This window comes from Galeopterus variegatus, unplaced genomic scaffold (genome assembly GCF_000696425.1).
Source record: "Galeopterus variegatus unplaced genomic scaffold, G_variegatus-3.0.2 Scaffold135, whole genome shotgun sequence".
In the NCBI taxonomy this organism is placed as follows: Eukaryota; Metazoa; Chordata; class Mammalia; order Dermoptera; family Cynocephalidae; genus Galeopterus; species Galeopterus variegatus.
In genome coordinates this window covers 125443-148989 of record NW_007726246.1, presented here as the reverse complement: position 1 = coordinate 148989, position 23547 = coordinate 125443, and the positions used below count along the sequence as shown (strand labels likewise).

Genomic DNA, 23547 nt, shown 5'->3' with positions numbered 1-23547 from the left:
TAGCTATCACTGAAAACCTGTAAGACTGAAATAGAAACAAATTAAATAATACTGATAAAAATTTAGTAAATGATCAACAGTTATAACATTTGAATCTGAAAGCTTTCTACAAATAATTTTAAAAGTAAACTGTAGAGTTATAATCATGTTAAATTTTACCTTTCTGTAAATAATTAAAAGAGAATTTGGAGGGAATTAAGCTAAAGGGCATTATTATGACTTTAATGCAAATAAAAAATATTAGTCTCCAAAAATGACATTTGAAATTATGTCTATTTAAATTATGCTGTATTTATATACAAAAATGATTTGTTTTTATAGTAAGACCTGCAATAGTTTTTGGAAAAAGTGTTTTAATTTAGCTTTTCCCTTTGTGGTTAGTATAATTCGTATTTTTCACTATAATCCTTTTAGGCATAGGATAGACTGAGCTAAGAATGAAGGAGAGAGAAACATCAAAGACAAATGAATTTACCAATATCCTAAACTAATGACCAATTTTTTAAAAGCAGGGGAGACTTCTAAGTTAAGAAAACCTTACGTCAATGAAGTGAGATCTAATTTGCCTACTTTCCCTACAGTTATAAAGAAACAGAGTGAAACCTTACTATGTTACTCAAACTACATCCAAAATTGATTTCCTTAGTTAACAGCCTCATTTCAAAAAGTATACAACATGTTTTTATTTAGAATATAAAATAATTAGATATTAGCCCTGGACCTGATAGGCAGCTGTCCATCAGCTATACTGTGAGTAATTAAATAATATTTACCATTTACCAAAAGATGAACTTCATATTGTTGAATTAAACTGGCCCATCTGTATCTTCATAAAATGACAAACCTCATTAGTTCTGCCTAACCAGAAAACCGTGCTAATGAACTGGTGACACCTTCACTCTATTGTATGAGGCAGAACCAACTGTGTAATCATTTGAGGGGTCAAATGCATATGAAATTACTGTAAATTAAGGAAATGAAATCATATGAGTTAGGGAAATCACGCAACAAAAGATTTTTTTAATATGTACTTGGGCCGTAAGAAATCTACATCTTCAATTACTCAAAATTAATTTTAACTAATCATCTACTTTACCTGAAAACGGTGAAAAAAAGTAACGATGCAGCTACTGCTCCAAATAAACCACAGAGAAGATTGACTCGGTAGGCAACTGAACCAAAAGGAAATAGTATAATTGCCAGTTTAGCCACCAGCGTGAACAAAGGATAGCCAGGAGGATGGGCAACCTACGGAAAAATTAGCAACAGTTAGAAGGTTTTCATGTAGGAAATGAAGAGTCACACCGGCTTTAATTGAAAAGTAACCCTTTTTCAGCAAGTATAAAGATTATGTGCCAATGACTAAATGTTTCAGTCGTGGTTTTCTATTGTAATCCTCTTGTGCCAATACAAATAAATATTTTCTTTAGTGGATTTGGCAGCATATATCAAATGGTACATCACCTAGAGAAAGGGTGACATATTTCATTGTCAGTTCTTAAGCAGTTTGTTCTCTGGGTTCACAGTACATTAGGGTCATTTAAAAGGCTATTGAAAAAAGCAGGTTCTGAAATATCGCATTGGTTAGAAAGTTGAAAGACCACACTGCTATCGGATTACCACCATGCTGACAGTCGTAAGGTCTTGCCTAAAGGGATCATGCACCATAATAAAGTTTATTAAATAATAAACTTATTAAAACTGTTAACCCGATTTACTTTATTCTCCACAGCTTATACAAAATTTGGGGTGATAATAAGCCAGCTACTGTATATATAGTAAAGGCTTTGCTTTATAATTTAATTTAATTGGATTTAAAACTTAAAGTAAATTGTCATGTACTGTACTTATAAGTTACTAAAAACTGGGGTTTGAAAATAAATTAATCTACTTTGCTCCATGCTTAATTAAACTTTCTTAATTCCTAAAACTGTTAATGAGAGCATTGATTAAACAATAAAACTAATACTTACTCCAAGCTCATGTGCGGCTGTGATCAGTTCCCCTGTGAAAAAATAATGTAAAACCAATAATTACTATTAGAAAATGACACTCCTCCAAAGTTTTCAAAATCCAAATGCTTGCATTGGGGTTTTGCATTAATTTGACTGGATAAAACTATAAATCTGTAGAGATTTAACAGCATGAAATAGTCTAAGAATATTTTCTCCGTTAGGTCTTATTGAACAAACTATTTTTGATAGTTTTTAATAACTGGTCAGTAGAAGTATAGGTGAATTCTGATTTTAAAAAAATGGTAGTTTTCCCTCCTGAAAGTTGTATTCACTTGTAAATATACAAATACTGTTACAGAGCATTAGTGTAATACACTGGATTATCCCTGAAGAATTTAGCACAAAACAGTCTATAAGATGCAACCATACGATATGTAAAATGTGCAGACTTCTCAGGTTTGAACACTCCATAAAATGTGCCATACTAACGTAACACTGTCATTTGGATACCTTGTCTACATTAATTACATTGGGAGTCTTTAAGTAATTTCCAATTGTTTACTAACTCTCGGTTATTTTGGTAAACTATCATAATACATTTTTTCAAGCCATTAAATAATTATATTCGTTATATAGTCCTCTATAGCTCCTCACCACTGATTATCTCTAAAATTATAATGCAGTAATTCAATGCCTATTCATTAATATCTTATGCATCCAGAGCACAGGGACTATTTCTGACTCATCCCTGTACATCGTAGTACAGTGCAATGTAAGAAATCAATCAATATTGATGAATGATTTGTGAAAGTTACTATTACCAATTAGGAAATGTACTAATGTCTATTTTTTATCCTTCAATAGATATCAATATTCTGCTTTTAATTTCTACTGCCCCAGTCACAATTTAGAACTTTATCCTCTCTGGCCTGGACTATAGCTATAGACTTCACCCATCTTCTACTTCAATTTATCTTCATACTGACATCACTTAAATCACCACCTATTCTCCATCACACACACACAAACAAAAAGGCTGGATCATATCCCTACTCTAAGATTTCTCAGTGGCTGCTCTCTGCTTACTGAATGAAGTTCAGATTCTTCAGCATGACATTCAAGCCCTCTATAGCTTAAAGGTCCCTTTGCTAGGTTTATACCATGAAACCTATGCTCAACCCAGTCAAATCTGATTACCCACCACTCCTCTGGAGTGGTCCTCTTTCGCAACTCTTCTCACTCATTTTCTCACCCTGGAATATTTTCCCCAGCATTCTCTCTTAAATCCTTCAAGGCTAGTTCAATTGCCACATTCTCAGTGACACCCTTCCTTACACACCTCCCTTCCCAGCCTCCCCCAGCAGCATTAATCACTTCTTTCTCCTCCATTGAACCTGCTTGAGTCTATTTAGCACTTATTTAGATTGCCTGATATTCTGGTCAGTTGTTTTCATTACTCTCTCCCACTAAGTTCAAAAACATTATCCTACCCATTTCAGGATCCTGCCAAGACACCACCACCTCTCTCTCCTCTGGCCACACACAAAGAATCTAATTCAAGCCCTGCACACAGAGATTGACAAAAAGACATATCACATTGTCATCCCTGTTACTCAGACACCCCTATCTTAGGTGAATGACTGTTCACCTCATGGAAACCCCATAAGGGCACACAATGACAGGTACTGCTCCCTTAAGTCAATTACTTAAGGATTTTCTGGAGATATCTTAGAAATCAAAGGCACTTTAAATATCCTAAACACTCCTTTTTAAGGAAATTACCTATTATCTAAAAATGTTTGGAAGAATTATTCCCTTTGTAAAACTGTCAAGGATATTATTTTTAGTTTCACTCCATAATGAGTTCGCACTTGTCTTCAGTCCCAAACTGTTTTTCATCAGTGTTTTGTTCTTATATCTCTGTGTGATGAAGCACACCATAAGTTCAAAATTTCAAGGTCAATATTCATTCTCCTCCACTTAAAATGCATGTAGAATTAATTATAGTTAACATCAAGAAAAATAGCCTATTTTCTCTAACTTCTTCTTACCATTGATTAAAAAGTCAATAATGCTGTTATTCTTTGCTGGAGTTTTGCTGCCATAAAGATAAATCTGGAATGTGACAAATGTCCATCAATTCTTATCAAATGTTAAACTAAAATCTAAATAGAAAAGATGCCAGTATTCAAAGTTTATCAATGTATCGTTGATAAAAAGCTACAAGGAAACAGTTCTCTTAAATTGAATGTGATAAAGAGAAAAGAGGAAGAAGTTAAAAACAAAAAACAAACAAACAAAAAGCTCAAAGCCTCCTGAGTCCTTGCTTTCTCCCAACCCTTTCCACTAGGGTTTCCTCTAAGTCACCTCCTACAACTACCTGCATCAGAATTATCTGGGTGCTTTTTAAAACTTACGATTCCTTGGCCATATCCCCAAACTCCCTAATCTAGTAACACCTTCTGGCCTTGGGGCCCAAGTTTCCCAGGCAATTCTGAAGTCCATTCAAGTTTGAGAACCTCAGCTTTGCTGTCTGGGACATGAATTGGCAAACTCAGAGTTGTCAGCAAACGCTTAACCTTTACAAAAACCAGCTCCTTTTATATTACACTTTTTTATATTAATTATACTATTATATTGTCATATCAAGTCTGTTAAAGACAGTATCTTTTTTTTTTTTTTTTGTCCTTTTTGAGACTGGCCACACCGCGCTCAGCCAGTGAGCGCACCGGCCATCCCTATATAGGATCCAGACCCGCGGCGGGAGCACTGCTGCGCTCCCAGCGCCCCACTCTCCCAAGTGCGCCACGGGCCCAGCCCAAGACAGTATCTTTAAAATACATATATAAGCTAATTTAGAAAAGGCTAGATTCCCAACCCCTTCCTCCAAGGACCATGAACACTCCTGCCCATAAATGAACCAGATGTGTCACAAGTAGTGCAAAAAAATAATTTTGGCAATCCACAATGTGATGGATTTATGGAGTACAATCTAAGACTTATCAGGAAGAAGAATACATGCTTTTTATTGGTTTTGAGGTGTATTTTGTTTATTGATAGAAAATACATTTTATAAACATTTAAGGAGAACAGTACATTCAACATGTAAACAAAATTATCAAAGACATGATTAAATAAATTTTCCATGCTGGCATATACTTGGAAAACAGTTTATCATTCCCAAAAATGAACATAAAAATATTAGAAGGAACCACTATTTAGTATCAAACTAAACAAATAAGAATATCTTTAAGGTAATGCAAGATGAAAACATAACTTTATTCTCTCTTTTTTCTTTTAAAGCCTACAGCACTGGGTATTCCCAGGTGGTCTCTCATCCAAGTAACCAGGCCCAACCCTGCTTAGCTTGAGATCAGATGAGATCTGGCACATTCAGGACGGTATGACCATAGACTGTAACCTTATTCTTTTGGGGAAAAATACAGTATTAATAAGGACAAGGCAACAATCATAGATTTTAAATAGAATTTAAATATCACCACATATGTGATGGCAGATTTAACAAAGAATTTCATGAAATTCTTTGACAAAGAGTAGAGGTTACAAAAGAACATTATCTAAAGTTAATCTTAGATTCTTTCCCTGACTGCCCTTACTTCACTGTTCAACTTTGGCCATAGCTTAGCCCTAGTTTTCTCAACTATAAAAATAAATGTAATAATAGTACCTACATCATAAGGTAAGCTGGGAGGGTTAAAACAACAACCCATATAATGCTCAATAAATGTTAGTATTATTATTCATCCCACCCCCATAATTCAGGCTCAAATGACCATGATAAGTAGCTGACAATCTTTTTTTTCAACAACAGAACTAGCTAACTTCTGAATAATGCTCTGCAATGTCAAAACTCTTACAACTATGAAGATATTTCTATTATTTAATATAAATCTTGGAAATATGGTAACTCCATTCCTACTCCATTAATGAAACACTATCTCTACGTGTTAAATAGGAACTGAAGGAAAAAAGGTAATGACTTGGAAATGGAACATCAAGGATCCTCAACGTAGTGGGCAGCCTTGAAGTGGCTCCCAATAATCCCCAGTTCCTGGTATTCTCACTTGTGTAATCCTCTCTGCCTTGAATGTGGGCTGGATTTATTGACTAACCTCCATGAATAAAAAAGGGCAGTGTCATGTCACTTCCAAGACTAGGATAAAATACAACGGAGATGCCAGAGAGAGGTGACCTATCTCTCTTTTGACAGACGTCAGCTATCTTATGGAGAGACGCACATGCCAAAGAACTGGATTGAGTTTAGAAGCAGATTCTCCCTAAACTGAGCCTTGAGAGGACTGCAGCCCCAACCCAGACCATGACAGCAACCTTGTCCTGAGCAACACCACCTAGCTAAACTGCACCCAGGACACAGAAACTTGTAGAAACTGTGAGATAATAAACGTTTGCTGTTTAAGCCACTAAATTTGGGAGTAAATTGTTATGCAGCAAAAGATAACTAGTAGTTTCTTCAGTGCACAGATTCACTACCTAAATTTACAGCACCATTCTGACAAAATTACTGGCCGTTATAAGGCATTATTTGATGGCCGCTTAATTTGGTACCAAACGAAACCAAAAGCAACCAAAATATGGTTGGCCGGTTAGCACAGTCGGTTAGAGCTCGGTGATAACACCACCGAGGTCAAGGGTTCGAATCCCCATACTGGCCAGCCGTCAAAAAAAAAAAAAAAATCACAACCACAAAAAAACCAAAACGTAGATCATGTTTCTCGGCTCAAATACAAAATAACTGAAATGGCCCACCAGTCATGCTTTTCTCTTTAATTAAAAGCAGCTTGCGTTAAGTCGCATCTGGCCTCTGCTTTTTAAAGGGTTCTCCACCAAATACTCTGCATGCTGGTTCTTTCTCAACAGTCAGGTTTCAACTAAACTATCACCTCCTCAGAGGCCTATCCATTCTGAAGGACCCCCACTCTCAATCACGTTTCTCCCATTGTCTCTATAATTTTATCGCCACTTAACACGTAGTTGTTCATTCAGTAACTTGTGTATTGTCTCTAACCTCACCAGAATACTCTCCAAGAAATTTGTTCACCACTGTTATTATTCTTTTTGTCTGAAACAAGGACTCGGTAAGTAATACTTTGTGAACTAAAAAAGAATGGAAAGTAAAAACTCAGAACCAGAAAAATGATCTGGGGAAGTGGAGAGGTCGTTAAGCCCCATCAGGCGAAACCAATAATGAACCTGATTTCGAAAGCCTTCGGATTAAAGAAACCAGTTACAGGAACGGCCAGTGGTTCTGGGACACCAAACCTTGCGAGGGGCACAGGCGGGTGCATGGAGGGCCCGAGCTGACCAGACATAATGCCAAGACTGCGGGCCAGCCGCGACCCCTCCCCGCTCCAGGACCAGGAGAAAGGGACTTGAGGGACGACTCTGCGAGTACTTTACCCGAGTCTCCCCCCGGCACCGAGGGGGGCAGCGTGAGGGTGAACACGGCGGCCACAGCCGCGAACACCGCGACGCTGCCGCGGAGGCCCCCGGAGCGCCGCGGCCCCGCTCGGGCCACCCGCCCCCGGGCCTGGCCCCTGCCGTCGCCATGGAGGCCCATGGGCCGGTGGCCACCAAGGAAGGATGACACGGCGAGCCCAAGGACTCGGTGCGGCACGAAGAGGCGATCAGCCCGCGGAGCGGCCTTGGCGGCTTCCGGGTTGAGCCTCCGCAGTCCGGAGCGCACCTTTCTCCGCCTGAGCGCGGGAAGGAGAAAATGCCAGGACTCTTGAGAGCCTGGCCCTGGGAGATTTCCAGCAGCGCACCACGCGTGGGCGTTTACACACTTATAATGTGCTTTAAAGTAACTAATTTCAGGGGACAGCATTCTTTTAAAGAAGCAAGCCTGGCCACAGGCCTATCGTCTCTATGGCTCTCACACCCTCTCCACACTGACTTGGTTGGTTCTGACAGAGACAGAATCAAGGTCGAAAACTGCTAGTGAGGGAGGAGTGCTTCTGCCACCTATGGTCGGAGGTGGAACTGCACAAAAGGGCCAAGATCACTTTCCAGGATCCCAACCTACCTTAGAACAGAAGGTAGTGTATTTGCGGTCCGTGCAGTTATGCTAATTAATTAAATCGCTGAGTAATTTCAGAGAGATTAAAATATGTTAGTGTCTTTTTTTTTCTCATTGCATGATGAAAACTCTAGATGAGTTGGGAAATGAGTTTCTGTATTAATACAGATAACATACTGTGATAAAGATGTCTACTACTGTAATGAAGAGGAGTATTTTGGAGTTTTGACCACAAAGTGGGAAATGAAACAGTCACCATACTTTACAACTAGCTGCCATGCAAAAAAGAATGGAGGCCATTGGACAACCACATAGCAGGGCAGTTAGTAAGCTTTTTAAACTTACATTTTACATTATTATAGCAATTTTTCTGAAGTGACAGAGGAGGAGGGCAACCTCCATGAAATGTATCTCAAAATACAGCCTGAAAATCAGTGACAATCTCAAACATGTTACTTGCAAACTGACAGGAACACAGTGTCTCAACTGTAGGGTAACACCACCTATATTGCCTGGCAGTAATTGTGTCAGCATTCCATAGTCTTTTCCAGGTACTTATCTAATGCTGTCTCAGCTATACTGTGAGTTCTTAGAGGGCAGGAGCTATATGGTAGGCTGCTTCTAAAGTAGCTCCCAGCCATCCCTCCCTCCTGATATTCACTCCCTGTGTAATCCTCTCCCCTTGTGTATGGGCTGGACCTAATGACTGGAGTCTATCAATAGAATAAGGCAAAGTGATGGATGTCACTTTTGAGATTAGGTAATAAAAGAAAGAATTTCATCTTGCTTGCACTCTCTCTTGCCCTCTCACTTTTGCTCTCTGATGAAACCACCTACCATGTTATGAGCTGCCCCCTATGGAAAGGTCCACATGGCAAGGAACTGAGGGCCACCTCAGCAACAGCTAGCAAGAAACTGAGATTCTCTGTCCAACAACCTTCAAAGAACTAAATCCAGCCAACACCATGTAGTAGATCTAGGAAGTGGGTCCTTTCCCCCTTTTAGATGACTATAACTCCTGTCAAGACCTCAATTGCAGCCTGTGAAAGACCCTGAAGCAGAGGACTCAACTAAGCCTCATCCAGAATGCAGTCTTACAGAAACTGTGAGATAATAAATGTTGTTTTAAGCCAATAAACGTGGGTTAATTTGTTACTTGGCAATAGAGAACTAAGAAAGGCTATCTTCTATTTCTTTTCTTAAAGAGCATGCCAATGGATAACACTGAGTCAAGCATATACTTTTTTCTCTTTTTATCCATTTCATCTTCTTCTCATGAATTTTATAAAAAGATAATTTTTTTTTTTCAAAAGGAGCAAATAATTATTTCTTTGACCATGTTTGGGAGGTAGAGATAATGCTGGAAGTTCCAGTTTGGGAGTTATTCACATAAGGATAATCTGCATGACTACATTAATAAAGGCATAGTGGAGAGAGAACAAAATTGACGTCTAATGTTAGCGCATATCTTCATTTAGGGAATGGCAAGAGAAGAGGAGAGAATAGTAAAAGAGAGTGAGATATCACAAGAAGCTAAGGAAGAAATAATGTCAATGAAGTATATGTGGTCAAAGTGTCACAGAGAGGTAAAGGACTATGAAGAGGGACACATCTAGATTTTATGAAGCTTGAATTTATGAAATTTGGAGAACTGTCTTTAAGCAAACGAATACAAAACTGCAGATACAGAATAGGTACGAGGCACTGAAAGAAGCCTGTGCTGGTGAGGATCTGTGAAACCTAAGCTTTGTTAACTTCACTGTTAATCTCCTTTAAAGATGAAGAACTACTGTTCTCTGTTTGTGCCTGACGCTACCTCACAGTAAGCATCTGACTATTCTCTCCTCGCTGAAGCATTTTCTTTTCTGGGCCTCAATGACAGCATGCTCCTTTGGTTGTCCTTTTACCACTGGTCTCTCCACCCAGCTCTGCTTCTGTCAGACCTTCAAATGTTGGAGTATACCAGGGCTATTCCAGACTTCTCTCTTTTTCAGCCTTCATTCTTGATATGATCTTATTTAAATAGTAACTACAGGAGGATACATCTCGAAACTACACCTTCCCAACCTCTCCTTTAAGCTACAGAATTTTTTTATAACCCAACTGCCCCCTGATTTCTTCATCTCTATGTCCAAACAGCCTTTTGAACCGGACAGACTTTGTCTTATTTGCACTGTATTTAAAATGGTGCTTGGCACAAAGTGGGTACTTAGCATATATTTATAGAATAAATGAATGAATGAACAATGAGAGACTATTGGTATATTCATTAGGTATTGCCTTTAGTTACAGAGACCCTGCTACAGTGGTTTGGCTTAAACATTCAAGCATTTATTCTCTCATGTAAAAGAAGTCAGAAATCTGGAGGGAGGAAGTCTGACACTGGTTTAGCAACTTCTTGATGTCACTAAGGACAACACTGAGGCCTGCACTATCCCACTCAGCTTATGACCTCAAGGTCATCTCCTGATCCAAGATGACTACTAATGCTCCAGACATTACATCTATACTTGAAGAATAAAAACAAAGGATGAGAAGAGAAGGACATGCTCCATCTCTTTTAAAAGAGTGTTCTGGAAATGTCATTCCACAATTCTGCTACCCTTCATTGGCCACAATAGAGTAACAGGCCATCCCTAGAGGTAAAGGATGCTGGGAAATGTACCTTTTCAGCTGCATAGTTTGTCCAGGATTCTATTGCAAAGGAAGAAGAGGAGAATGGGTAGTGGGAGGCAACAAGCAGGCCCTGCACAGTTGCATTTAGTGACCTGGAGGTATTTAAACCTTGAAACTTCAAGAGGTCAGTTTTAGTAGAGTAGTAGATATGGAAACCAGGTACTAGTGGGTTAAGAAGTGAGGAGATGGAAGAAGTGAAAATAGAAAACATTTGCAAGAAGTTTGGAAGTGAAGGGAGAGAGAAGTAGTATGAAAATTTACAGGGATTGAAGTGTTAAAGGGGGGTTGGGGGTTGTTGTTTTGTTTGTTTGAGGGCATATTTGGAAAGAGATAGTGATGAAGTAAAAATGTATAGGAGACTGGAGGGGCTGGGACTGAGGAGCATGGAAGAGAAATGTTGAAGATAGAAAATATTAGAGATAGAGAGAACTTTAGGTAACACGTGATGGTTGAACTTGCATCTGGGGCAGACCAATAAGATGTACAAGGAGTATTTGCTTATTGTTTATGCTCTACTTCATTCCACAGTGGCTTGGAGATAGCTACTATAATACAAACCATAAAGTAGAAAGATATGTGAATCACTTAGAATCCTAAAAAGAACCAGAATCCTTAGAATAACCAGAGACACAGAACTAGTAGAAGACATATATTATGAGATTTATTGCAAGAAATTGTCTTATGTGATTGGGGGGCTGGCTAAGCAAGTCTAAAATCTATAGGACAGGCCATCAGGAAGGGTAGGCTGGAATTCTCATGGCCAGCATCTAGCCTCTATTGAAACCCAAGGAAGTGGCCCCTCCTCACTGCTGGTTAGAAGTGGACATTCCAACTCCATCACTAGCGCACTAGCTGGGAGGGTGGGAGTGTCTCATAGCAGTTCCCCTTGTGCTTTCCACTGGCACCACACTGGGGAGTGGAGAGGTGGCCTCCTCTATGTTGTATGGTGGTGAAAGTCCTGATGCTCCACTAGGCTCCCTCTGAAACCACCCCAGTGGAAGAAAGAGGGACACCTCATTATTGCTGGATGGGATGGAATTCCAGGCTTAGAAAAGTAATTTTAAACATTCAAATCTATTAGCAAGCAAGGGAATATGAAATAAAAACAAAGAAAGGCTATTTTTCACCTTTCCAATTGTCAAAGATATTTAACATCTATAGAGTATTGGTAATCAGGGGATGTGACATAACCATTAACTCAATGTGCCATTTGGAAAAGAAATATTGTCTGGCTACAACACGTAAGAGTCTTATAACAAATATTAAGGTACTACTGTTTCAGAATCTCACAAGCTTATACCTGAATAATTAGAGTTTTTATTTATTTTATTTATTTTTTATTTATTTTACTTCTCAATAGAGATTGTATTTGATTTTTCATGTCCCTTTACCAGTTCCTCTCCACGCCCCCCCGCCACCATCATATCTGTTCACTTGACTTAAATGGTTCAAGGAATTTTTATACTTATTCTGCCTTCTTCCCCCTTCCCCCTTGATTTGTTTGTGTGTTTATTTATTTATTTTTACCTCCCACAAATAAGTGAGAACATGTGGTATTTCTCTTTCTGTGCCTGACTTGTTTCACTTAATATAGTTTTCTCTAAGTACATCCATGTTGTTGCGAATGGTAGTATTTCATTCTTTTTAATAGCAGAGTAGTATTCCATTGTGTAGATATACCACAGTTTCCTTATCCACTCATCTGATGATGGACATTGGGCTGGTTCCAACTCTTGGCTATTGTAAATAGAGCTGCAATAAACATTGGAGTACAGATATCCCTTCAGCATGATGATTTCCAATCCTCTGGGTATATTCCCAACAGTGGAATAGCTGGGTCATATGGTAGATCTATATGGAATTGTTTGAGGAACCTCCATACCATTTTCCATAAAGGCTGCACCATTTTGCAGTCCCACCAACAGTGTATGAGAGTTCCTTTTTCTCTGCAGCCTCTCCAGCATTTATCATTCTCAGTCTTTTGGATGTCAGCCAACGTAACTGGAGTGAGATGGTATCTCAAGGTGGTCTTGATTTGCATTTCCCAGATACTTAGTGAGGTTGAGTATTGTTTGATGTGTCTGTTGGCCATTCGTATATCTTCCTTTGAGAAATGCCTGTTCAGCTCCTTTGCCCATTTTTAAATTGGGTCATTTGTTTTTTTCCTGTAAAGTTGTTTGAGTTCCGTATATATTCTGGATATTAATCCTTTGTCAGATGTTTATTTTGCATATATTTTCTACCACTCTGTTGGTTGTCATTTTACTCTGTTGATTATTTCTTTTGCTGGGCAGAAGCTTTTTAGTTTGATATAATCCCATTTGTTTATTTTTTCCTTTGGTTGCCTGTGCTTTTGGGGTCCTATTCATGATGTCTGTACCCAATCTTACTTCCTGGAGTGTTTCCCCTATGTTTTCTTTAAGGAGTTTTATTGTTTAAGGGTGTATATTTAATTCTTTAATCCATTTTGAGTTGATTTTGGTATATGGTGAGAGGTACGGGTCTAGTTTTATTCTCCTACATATGAGTATCCAATTTTCCCAACACCACTTGTTCAAAAGGCAGTCTCTTCCCCAGTATGCAGATTTGCTGCCTTTGTCAAAGATCAGGTGACTGTAGGCATATGGATTGATTTCTGGGTTCTCTATTCTATTCCATTGATCTGTGTGTCTATTTTTATGCCAGTACCATGTTGTTTTGGTTATTATAGCTTTGTAATATAGTTTAAAGTCAGGTAGTGTTATGCCTCAAGCTTTATTTTTTTTGCTCAGGATTGCTTTGGCTATGCATGGTCTTTTGTTGTTCCATATAAATGTCTGGATACTTCTTTCCATTTCTGAGGAAAATGTCATTGGAATTTTGATGGGGATTGCATTGAATTTGTATATCACTTTGGGTAGTATGGACATTTTCACAATGTTGATTCTTCCAATCCAAGAGCATGGGATATCTTTCCATCTTCTTGTGATCCTATTTAATTTCTCTCAACAGTGGTTTGTAGTTCTCTTCATAGAGATTTTTCACATCCTTGGTCAGCTTTATTCCTAAGTATTTTATTTTTTTGGTGGCTATTGTAAATGGGCTAGCTTTCTTGATTTCTTTTTCTGCATGTTCACCATTGGAGTATAGAAATGCTACTGATTTTTGTGTGTTGATTTTGTATCCTACTACTGTGCTGAAATCATTTATCAACTCCAAGAGTTTTTTTGTAGACGCTTTAGGCTGTTCGATATATAGGATCATGTCATCTGCAAACAGGGACAGTTTGACTTTATCCTTTCCGATCTGTATGCTCTTTATTTCCTTCTCTTCTCTGGCTGCTCTGGCTAGTACTTCCAACACTATGTTGAATAGGAGTGGTGAGAGTGGGCATCCTTGTCTAGTTCCTGGTTTTAGGGAAAAAGCTGCTTTTCCCCATTCAAGATGATATTGGCAATGGGCTTATCATATATAGCTTTAATAATGTTGATATACTTTCCATCTATGCCTAACTTGTAGAGAGTCTTTATCATGAAAGAATGTTGAATTTGGTCAAATGCTTTTTCAGCATCTATAGAGATGATCGACAAACCTTTAGCAAGATTAACTGAGAAAAGATGAGAGAAGACCCAAATAACAAAAATTAGAAATGAAAAAGGTGATATTCCAACTGACACCTCAGAAATACAAGGTTTTTGTCTTTGCTTTTATTGATGTAGTGTATCACATTTATTGATTTGTGTATGCTGAACCAACCATGAGTCCCTGGGATGAATCCCACTTGATCATGGTGTATAATTTTGTGTATGTGTTGTTGTATTCTGTTAGCTAGTATTTTATTGAGGATTCTTGCATGTATATTCATCAAGGATATTGGCCTGTAGTTTTCTATTTTTGATGCATCTTTGTCTGGTTTTGGTATCAGGGTGATGTTTGCCTCATAGAATGAGTTTGGAAGAACGGCCCCTGTTTCAATCTTTTGGAACAGTATGTAGAGAATTGGTATCAGTTCCTCTCTGAAGGTTTGGTAGAACTCTTCAATGAACCCATCTGGTCCTAGGCTTTTCTTTGTTGGGAGCCTTCTGATAACAGTTTCAATCTCTTTGATCGTTATTGGTCTGTTCAGATATTCTATATCTTCTTGGCTCAGTTTTGGCAATTTGTATGCATCCAGAAATTTATCCTTTTCCCCCAGATTTCAAATTTGTTGGCATATAGTTGTTTATAGTAGTCTCTAATGATTCCTTGTATTTCTGAGGTGTCAGTTGTAATATCGTCTTTTTCATTTCTAATTTTTGTTATTTGGGTCTTCTCTCTTCTTTTCTCAGTTAATCTTGCTAAAGGTCTGTTGATTTTATTTATCTTTTCAAAAAACCAACTTTTTGTTTCATTGATCTTTTGAATTGTTTTTCGGGTTTCTATTTCATTTAATTCTACTCTGTTCTTAATTATTTCTTTCCATCTACTAACTTCAGGTTTGAATTTTTCTTGTTTTTCTAGATCTTTTTGTCTTTTTCCGTGTCCGGCAACGGATCGCAACCCTCAGTGCTGCCCCCGTACCGGACCCGGGACCGGCAACGGGATTGCAACCCTCGGTGTTGCTCCCACACCTCGCTCAGCCAGTGAGCGGGAACCGGTCTGTATGTGGGATCCGAACCCTCGGGCGGGAGCGCTGCCGCGCTTCCCAAGCGGCGCACTTATCCAGTGCGCCACCGGGCCGGCCCTGCTCTGATCTTAATTACTTATTTCCATCTACTAACTTTAGGTTTGTACTGTTCTTGTTTTTCTAGATCTTTAAGGTAAACTCTTAGGTTATTTATTTGCCATTTTTCCATTCTTCTGCAGTAAGCATTTAATGTGATAAATTTCCCCCTTAATGCTGATTTGTCAGTATCCTACAGGTTTTGGTATGATGTGTCATTATTTTCATTAGTTTCAAGAAATTTTTTGATTTCTTGTTTCATTTCTTCTTGGACCCATATGTCACTAAGTTGAATGTTGTTTGATTTCCATGTGTTTGGATAGTTTCCAGAGTTTCATTTATTATTGATTTCTAATTTTAATCCATTGTGATCAGAAAAAATACATGGAATAATTCCAATATTTTTGAATTTGTTAAGACTTGATTTGTGACTTAACATGTCTATTCTGGAGAATGTTCCATCTGCTGATGAGAAGAATGAATATTCTGAGGTTGTTGGATGGAATGTTCTGTAGATATCTGCCAAGTCCAATAGGTCTAAAGTATTGTTTAGATCTTGTGTTTCTCTATTGATTTTTTGCCTAGATGATCTGTCCAATGAAGAGAGTGGGGTGTTCAGGTCCCCCACTATTATGGTGTTAGTGTCTATCTCTTTCTTTAGATCTAATAGTGTTTACTGTGTAAATCTGGCTGCTCCAAAATTGGGTGCATATATATTTATGATTGTTATGTCTTCTTGATGGCTAGATCATTTTATCAGTATATAGTGGACGTCTTTATCTCTTTTTATGGTTTTTGCTTTAAAGTCTATTTTATCTGATATAAGAATAGCCACTCCAGCTCATTTTTCATTTCTATTTACATGATATATATTTTTCTGTCCTTTCACTCTTAGTCTATGTGTGTCTTTACAGGTCAGGTGAGTCCTTTTAAGACAACATATTGTTGGGTCCATCTTTTTAATCCAGTAAGTCAGTCTGTGTCTTTTGAATGGGGAATTTATTCCCTTTACATTTAGAGTTATTATTGAAAGGTGTTGATTTACTCCTAGCATTTTACTGATTTTTGCTGTATGTCTTAAGTACCTTTTGTTCTTTTCTTTCTAATTTTATGTTTGTCTTCTGTGATAGATAAACTATTTTTTTTCTCTTTTGTTAGCATTTTTGTTTTTCTGGTAGGTATTGTTCTTTCTTGAGTTTTCATGGCAGTGATACTTGTTTTTGTGGTATCAAACCAGTACTTCCTTGAGAATTTCTTGTAGGGCTGGTCGTGTGGTAGTGAACTCCCACAGTTTTTGTTTGTCTGAAATATACTATTTGTCCTTCATTTTGGAAGGATAGCCTTGCTGGGTAAAGTATTCTTGGCTGGCAATTTTTGTCCTTTAGTGCTTTGAATATATCATCCCATTCTTTTCTGGCTTTTAGGGTTTCTGATGAAAAGTCTGATGTATTCTGATTGGGGCTCCCTTATAGGTGACTTGCTGCTTTTCTCTTGCAGCTTTTAAGATTCTCTCTCTGTCTTTGACTTTTGCCAGTTTGATTATCACATGTCTTGGAGAGGATCTTTTTGGGTTGAATATGTTTGGGGATCTTTGGGCTTCCTGAATCTGGAGATCTGTGACTTTCCCTATACCTGAGAAGTTTTCTGCTATTATTTCATTGAACATGTTTTCAATGCCATTTCCTTTTTCCTCCCCTTCTGAAATACCCATGATTCAGATATTTGAGCCCTTAAGGTTGTCTGTAGTCTCTCTCAGATTTTCTTCAATTTTTTTGTTTCTTTTTTCTTTTTCTGGTCTGCCTGTGTTAATTCAAACAGCCTGTCTTCAAGGTCAGAAATTCTCTCTTCTGCTCGTTCAAGTCTGCTGGTTAAACTCTCTGTTGTGTTTTTTATTTTGTTGAATGAATCCTTCAGCTCCAGCAGCTCAGCTACGTTCTTTTTCATGGCATTGATTTCTTTGTACATTTCTTCTTCCAGACCCATTATATTCTTTCTCATTTCATTGTGTTGTCTAACTGAGTTTTCTTGTATCTCATTTAGTTTCCTTAGAATTGTTACTCTAAATTCCTTGTCTGTCATTTCAAAGACTTCCTGTTCTATAGGATCTAGCACTTGAGAGTTATTATTTTCTTTTGGTGGCAATGTATTTTCTTGATTTTTCATATTTCTGGTATCTTTCCTTCGGTGTTTTGTCATTGTTGCTGGGGGTATCACAGTCCACTCGTTTCACCCTGATATCTGGCTTGGATCCTGAAGGGACTGCTGCTTCTGGTCAGCAGGAACTAGCCTGGGCTGGGGTTCCCACTGTGTCTGCCTGTTCTGAGACAGCTGGCTTGGGGTGTGGAGGTCCCCGAGCCTCTTAAGTCTCTCCTGGTACCAGGGACTGGCCTTGGCCGGAAGTCTTGCCCTGCCTGCCTTCTCCAGCCTGGCAGGCTTGGGGTGTGTGGGCCCAGAAGCTCTAAAGTCTCTCTACGCAGTGGGGAGCAACCTGAACTGGGGTCGCACGGCAAGCAGTTCCTTCCTGTTCAGCGCAGATCTCAGGTCTTCTGTCATCTCTCCTTAATAGTTGCAAATTGGTCGTTCTGTGGCAGAGAGCAACACCAGGAACCAACCACTCTGCCTTCTTGACTGCACAATTCATAATTAGAGTTTTTAAATGTTTGTGTTATTTTCACAATCTTTCTGTTCTGATTGAGGTTTGGTGAAGGAAGTTTTTTACATTCAGTAAGAATATAAGAGTAAAAATTATGTATCAGATGGAAAATGAATATTGAATACTAGGACTATGAATTTATCCAAGTGCCTAGCACAGTAACTAAAAGAGAATAAGTACTCAAAAATTATTTGGTGATTGACTGTAGAAAGGATGTCCAGGAGATGTCTAACCTTGCAAACTGTTTTCAGAAAAGATTATATCTAAATCACCCAACCTAAGGAAGTTTTCTCCTAATCCAAACCCAAGATATAAACCAAGTGACAAAGGAAATTTAAGAGGCATATAATTATACAAGGTAATTTGGAAGGTAATTGTGGAACGTATATGATATGAAGCATTTCATAGCAGTTCAGGGAGCATCCTGTGTTCAAATCATGGCTCTACTAATTATCTTTGTGATCTTGGCCAAGTTTCTCAAATTCTCTGGTCCTCATATTGCTCATCTGAAAAACGAAAATAACAATAGTTTCATTCTCATAAGTCTGGTCTGAAAATTAAGTAAAATAATAAAAATTAAAAATAAAATAAAAAGAACAGAGCCTGGATCATTGGGAGCCACAATAAATATTAGCTATCATTGTTACTGTCTGACATTTAGAAGAAATACTATAGAATATGATTTTAAAATAGGGCAAGAATAACATGGTTTTTTACTTCCATTTCAGAGGTAATTAGCTAGAACTGAAAATATATGAGAGAAACAAACCATCTATTTACAACCCAGATGTGATCTGGGAAACTCCTGGCTCCCTAGAGATTTAGTCAGACTTGGATGGAAACTTCAATTCGATGGTCTGTGGAAATCCAAAGCCCACTCAATATTTCCAGGATGAGGAATCTTGCTGCTGTGTTCCACTCTGCCTCTAGCTCTTCAATCATGATGCATCAGCCCAGACTAACCCCTTTCTTCAACTGTAGAAACCTATCCATGCCAAATAAGCAGAGTCCTACTAGAATGGAAAGAAGAGTGTCCAACCAGCAACCATCTCCCCAGGTTCCTGCTCACTGTCCTCCTCATCCTCCTGCCTCCCAAACTCTCTCTGCAGACTCTTAAGTTTTTCTCTCCTCTTATGCACAGCATGTTAGCTTGCCTTAGCACCTACCTCTAAGCTAGCATACCCAGAGTTATCAAGGTATTTATCTACTAGAATAAAGGACCGTCCATTTAACAGGATTTACATGCTTGGGATCGCAGACATAGTTAATGATCTAGTACCTGACTCCCAGTCTAGTACATTTCCTTTTATCTCAGGTTTCCTGCATCGATGTTGTCAAGATCTGAAGAAAAATTACTAAGGGATAGGTATATAGCATCTTGATGAGTTTTAAATAGTTGATAAAATGAATTTAATAGTTTCATATATATGCATACCAGTAGCAATTCCACATGTAATTAAAGTTTACCTACTACGAGCTATGCAGTGGTCTCTCTGGGTAGGTAATGGAGTCCCCGGACAGTGCTCTCTGAGGATCTATAACCCAAGACCCCAGTGGCCAGTCAATGTTGTTTTATACCACTGCTCTTTTTCTCACTGACCTGAAATTCTTATGATTAGAGTCATTCAGACACACTAAACACCAAAGTTGGGGATGTTGTCTCCAAAAGTGTGTTTGCTTATGATTATCTAATCTCGGAAGTTGGAAAGACAAAGAGTAACACAGGTGTCAGACTGTATTTTATGGATTTTCAGAGATTGATACTTTCCCACTCCTTTGGAAAATAGCCAAACTAATAGTTGGGGGTTAGAAGCAGGTAAATATTGGCTCAAAAATATTTTGGGAGTCAAAAGACAACTTAGTGTTTTCACGAAGTCCATCAGAAGAATGTCATAGTTAAATTTGTCTTCCTAAGATAAGATAGGTCATCTTTCTTTGGCTGCATCTTAGGAGTAAATAGGATGAGTGAGGGAGAAGCCCCTTATTTCTCACCCAGCAGAGTCCAGTGGGAAACTGGCTTTTCTCTGAAGGACGGGACCTCAGATAGAGCAGAAAGGGGGTCTGAGCCCAGCACACACCAAGGCTTCTGGGACTGGCATTACATCTTATCAGATAATGTCCTAGATGTGTGCCTACTGCTCAGCTCTCCCCATATGGGAAAGGTGAAGATGCTGAAAGTTGAGTGCTCATCTTGGAAGGATATTAAGAGCAAGGGCACGTTAAGCTGAATGCATGGTGGGATGAAGAATGCCTGAATGCACAGACTTCTATCAGGTGTCAGGAGAAGGAGTATGGCAAGCTGTCATGCCATTTCCAGTGTTCTCTTTTTCCACAAACCCAATAAAGGGCTTTGTTTGCCTGTGCGAATGCCCCATGTCAGGGGTAGCATTTGGTTGAACCACGAAGTTAGGCTCAGAACATTTGGCATAAGCTGACTGTAAATCAGTGGAGTTAGTCCAGGGGCCATTTTGCAGGTGCTGTTAAGATTCAAATACACTACCTGAGGGACAGACGAGAACTTCTCTCCTATGCAAATGAACGAAGACATACTTAATATGTTTTAGAGTCTTTACGTTGGAAAGCAATGCCTTAGATATGAGAGCAGCCCATAAAGCATACGTGTTTATAAAAATGGAGGAAGGTTGCAAGAGCAGCAGGAGTGGGAGTGTAGAGTGGACAGACAGCAAGCATGGCTTGCAGGATGAGTCATGAGGCTGCTAGGCCTTTCAGCAGAACCGTAGTCCTGCTAGAGCCCAGTGACATGCGGTGGCCTACCAGGAACCATTTTCCTTTCAGGACTACCGGGCAATGGCTAAGTTCATGGGCTTTGGAATTAGACTTCCTGAGTTCAAATCTCAGCCCCATCACTTACTAGTTGGGCAAGTGCTTAACTTCTCTTACCTTATTTTTCCCATCTATTAAATGGAGTTATTGTGACAATTAAATAAAGTAATCTAGATTCAGTGCTTAGCATCCAGTCTCTCATAGAGTAAGCACTCAACAAAGGTTGGTTATTCTTCTTTATTTCAAAAATATCAATTGAGCATCTACTCTATGCCAGGCTCCATGCACTGGTAAACAGTTAAAAGTATGACAGGCATTATTTCTGTCCTCCTAGACCAGGGGGAATACAATAAGTAATCTGGCAATGACGACACTGTGTATTAAGGGCTATGATTGGGGAAATGCAGGGTGTTATGGGATCACATAGGTGGCTTCAACAAAACTGAGACTTCAAGTGGAGCAGAAGTTCATGGGAAGAGGGCTGCAGGTGGAAGCAGCAAATGGGCGGTGTGTATGAAGACCTGCAGTTAAAGACGGATGGTGCACTCAGCCAGACAGGTCTGCAGGCTTCGGGTGAGAGCACAGGTAGCTATCAAGGGTGAGGCTGAGAGGCAGGTCCAGGGGGTGCATGATGCAGAGATGCGAACCCAAGAGGAATAGACAGGAATTTTAACTCACCCCACATGGGTATGCTGACTTTATTTCAATAAGTCAGATGGTATCTGTTTTGAGTCTCAGTACCGCTTGGTTATCAGAAAATTCACTCAGTCATTACTAGGGCTTCTTTCTGCCACCCCCCAGCCCCCACCAGGGTCACATGAGAGTCTTCTGGGCCTAGTGTGCTCGGTGGCCTCTGCTGATGTGCTCATTGTCCAGGCCCACCCAGTCCTTGAAGGCGGGTGCTATCAACACCACTGCTACATTTGGGCCTGCAGGGATTTTTCCTCCTGGATGCCCAAGAGATGGCTCTGTGTGAATAGCACTGTCCTTGTTCCCTTTAACCCACTCCAGCATCCTCCATTGGTCCCTAATCTAGAGTGTTGCTGACATGTGACTCTAGGTCTCCACTTGCTTGAAAGGCTTTGAGAACCTGGTCTCCTATCTCTGGAAATCTCTAGTTTGTTTACTTCTCTCTCTTAAGCCCTCAGCACTCACACCCTTCCTGTCTCTCTCTGGGACAAACCAACATCTATGAGCCCAAATGTCACAAACAAAAGCCAGGACTAGAGGTGTCTTCTTCCGGGTAACCTTCCCTTTCAGTTCCCTACCACAGACCCAAGAGAACACGAAGATCTGACTACTGTACATCTTTGGGATGAGGGAAGGAAAAATACCTACAGCAGCAAAAGCAAAACCCAAAACAAAACTTATTTTGTCACATATTAACCTAGAATCTTTATCCTAAAAACATTAGAAAACTTTCAAAGGGATATATGATTTGTGTTTACAGAGTTCACTGTGGCTGGAGAGTACAGAAGAGGAGGTGGGTAAGAATGGAGACAAGGAAAATGGTTAGGACTAAACACAGTGGTAATCTACAGCTGACTTCGGTCCTAATTGGGGTAATGGTGGTGGAGATGAAGAAAAATTGAATTAAATGAAGTATAATATTCATTTTTAAATACAGGTGGTTTTTCAGGCAATACTTAGATTTACTAATTTTTCTTTCTTTTTTTTCTTTCATTATTACTTTTTGCATCCTGCCACTTCCTTCTAGGTTCATTATTTTCCTTTTTGTCTGAAATATATCGTTTGGTAGTTTCTGAATCTCTGTATGTTTGAACTTGTTATTCTTTCACCCTAATTCTGACTGATGAGTTAGCTGGGTATAGAATTTCAGATTCATTATTCCCCCCTTAGCACTTTTATTACTCTATTTTTTCGCTAGCATCTATTGTGAAGTCTGTTATCAATCAAATTGTCATTCCTTTGGCCATTTTGTCTTCTCTTTCTGGCAGCTTTTAGGATTTATTTGTTTGTTTGTTTATTTTTTGTAATATATCTGGGCACAGATCATAATACCATTATGACACTTAAAATTTAATAATAATTCCTTAATATTATTATCCTGTTATGTTAAATTTCCCTGATTATTTTATAAATATTTTTTATAGCAGGTTTGTATGAATTAAGGTTCATGTAAGGGGCAGACATTGCCTTTGGCTCCTACAAGTATGCCTCTTAAGTCTCCTTTAATCTATAACATTTATTCCTCCAGAATATAGGGGATTCTACATGTCAAGAGAAGAAGCTGTATTATTTATACTGGAGGATTTGCCACATTCTGGCTTCTTTGATTGCATTCATGTGATATCACTTAACATTAATGTACTAGTCATCTTGTTTCAATAATGCTATGTAACAAAACACTACAAAACCGAAGTGGCATACAACAATAGGGGTTTACTATTACTCATGCATCTGGGGAAAGTGGCAAAGTGACTCTGCTGATCTTGGCTGAACTTGCTTACCTGTCAGAGCTGGTCTAAGATGGCCTTGGCTGAAAGGACTGGAGTGATTTAATTCTCTTCTGTGTGTCTCTCATATTCCATCAGGCTAGCACAACCACATCTTTCTCATGGTGAGGACAGAAGCCAGAGAAAAAAAGACGACTGGAATAAAAGACACAGGGGTTGGAAGGAAAGGCCTCACATGAGCAAGCTGAAACAGAAGGAAGGAAGAAACTATGTCCTGGGGGAACTGGAACTGGTTAACTAGACAGAGCAGTAAGATGGAGTCT

General features: G+C 39.0%; 1 protein-coding gene across 2 annotated transcripts in view; it reads right to left on the bottom strand.

Moving 5' to 3' along the window:
* TMEM260 (transmembrane protein 260) overlaps positions 1-7655 on the bottom strand; it is a 64423-nt gene extending 56768 nt beyond the window's left edge. The window contains exons 1-3 of one of the 2 annotated variants that reach the window (XM_008589207.1): positions 7395-7655; positions 1974-2005; positions 1097-1248 (exon numbers count right to left, since the gene is read on the bottom strand). In XM_008589207.1, the coding sequence (XP_008587429.1) occupies positions 1097-1248; positions 1974-2005; positions 7395-7554 (344 nt within the window). In that variant the 5' untranslated portion in view covers positions 7555-7655. The remainder of the gene's footprint in view (positions 1-1096; positions 1249-1973; positions 2006-7394) is intronic. The other variant, XM_008589214.1, reaches the window with a different exon arrangement.
* Between the last annotated feature and the right edge of the window lie 15892 nt (positions 7656-23547).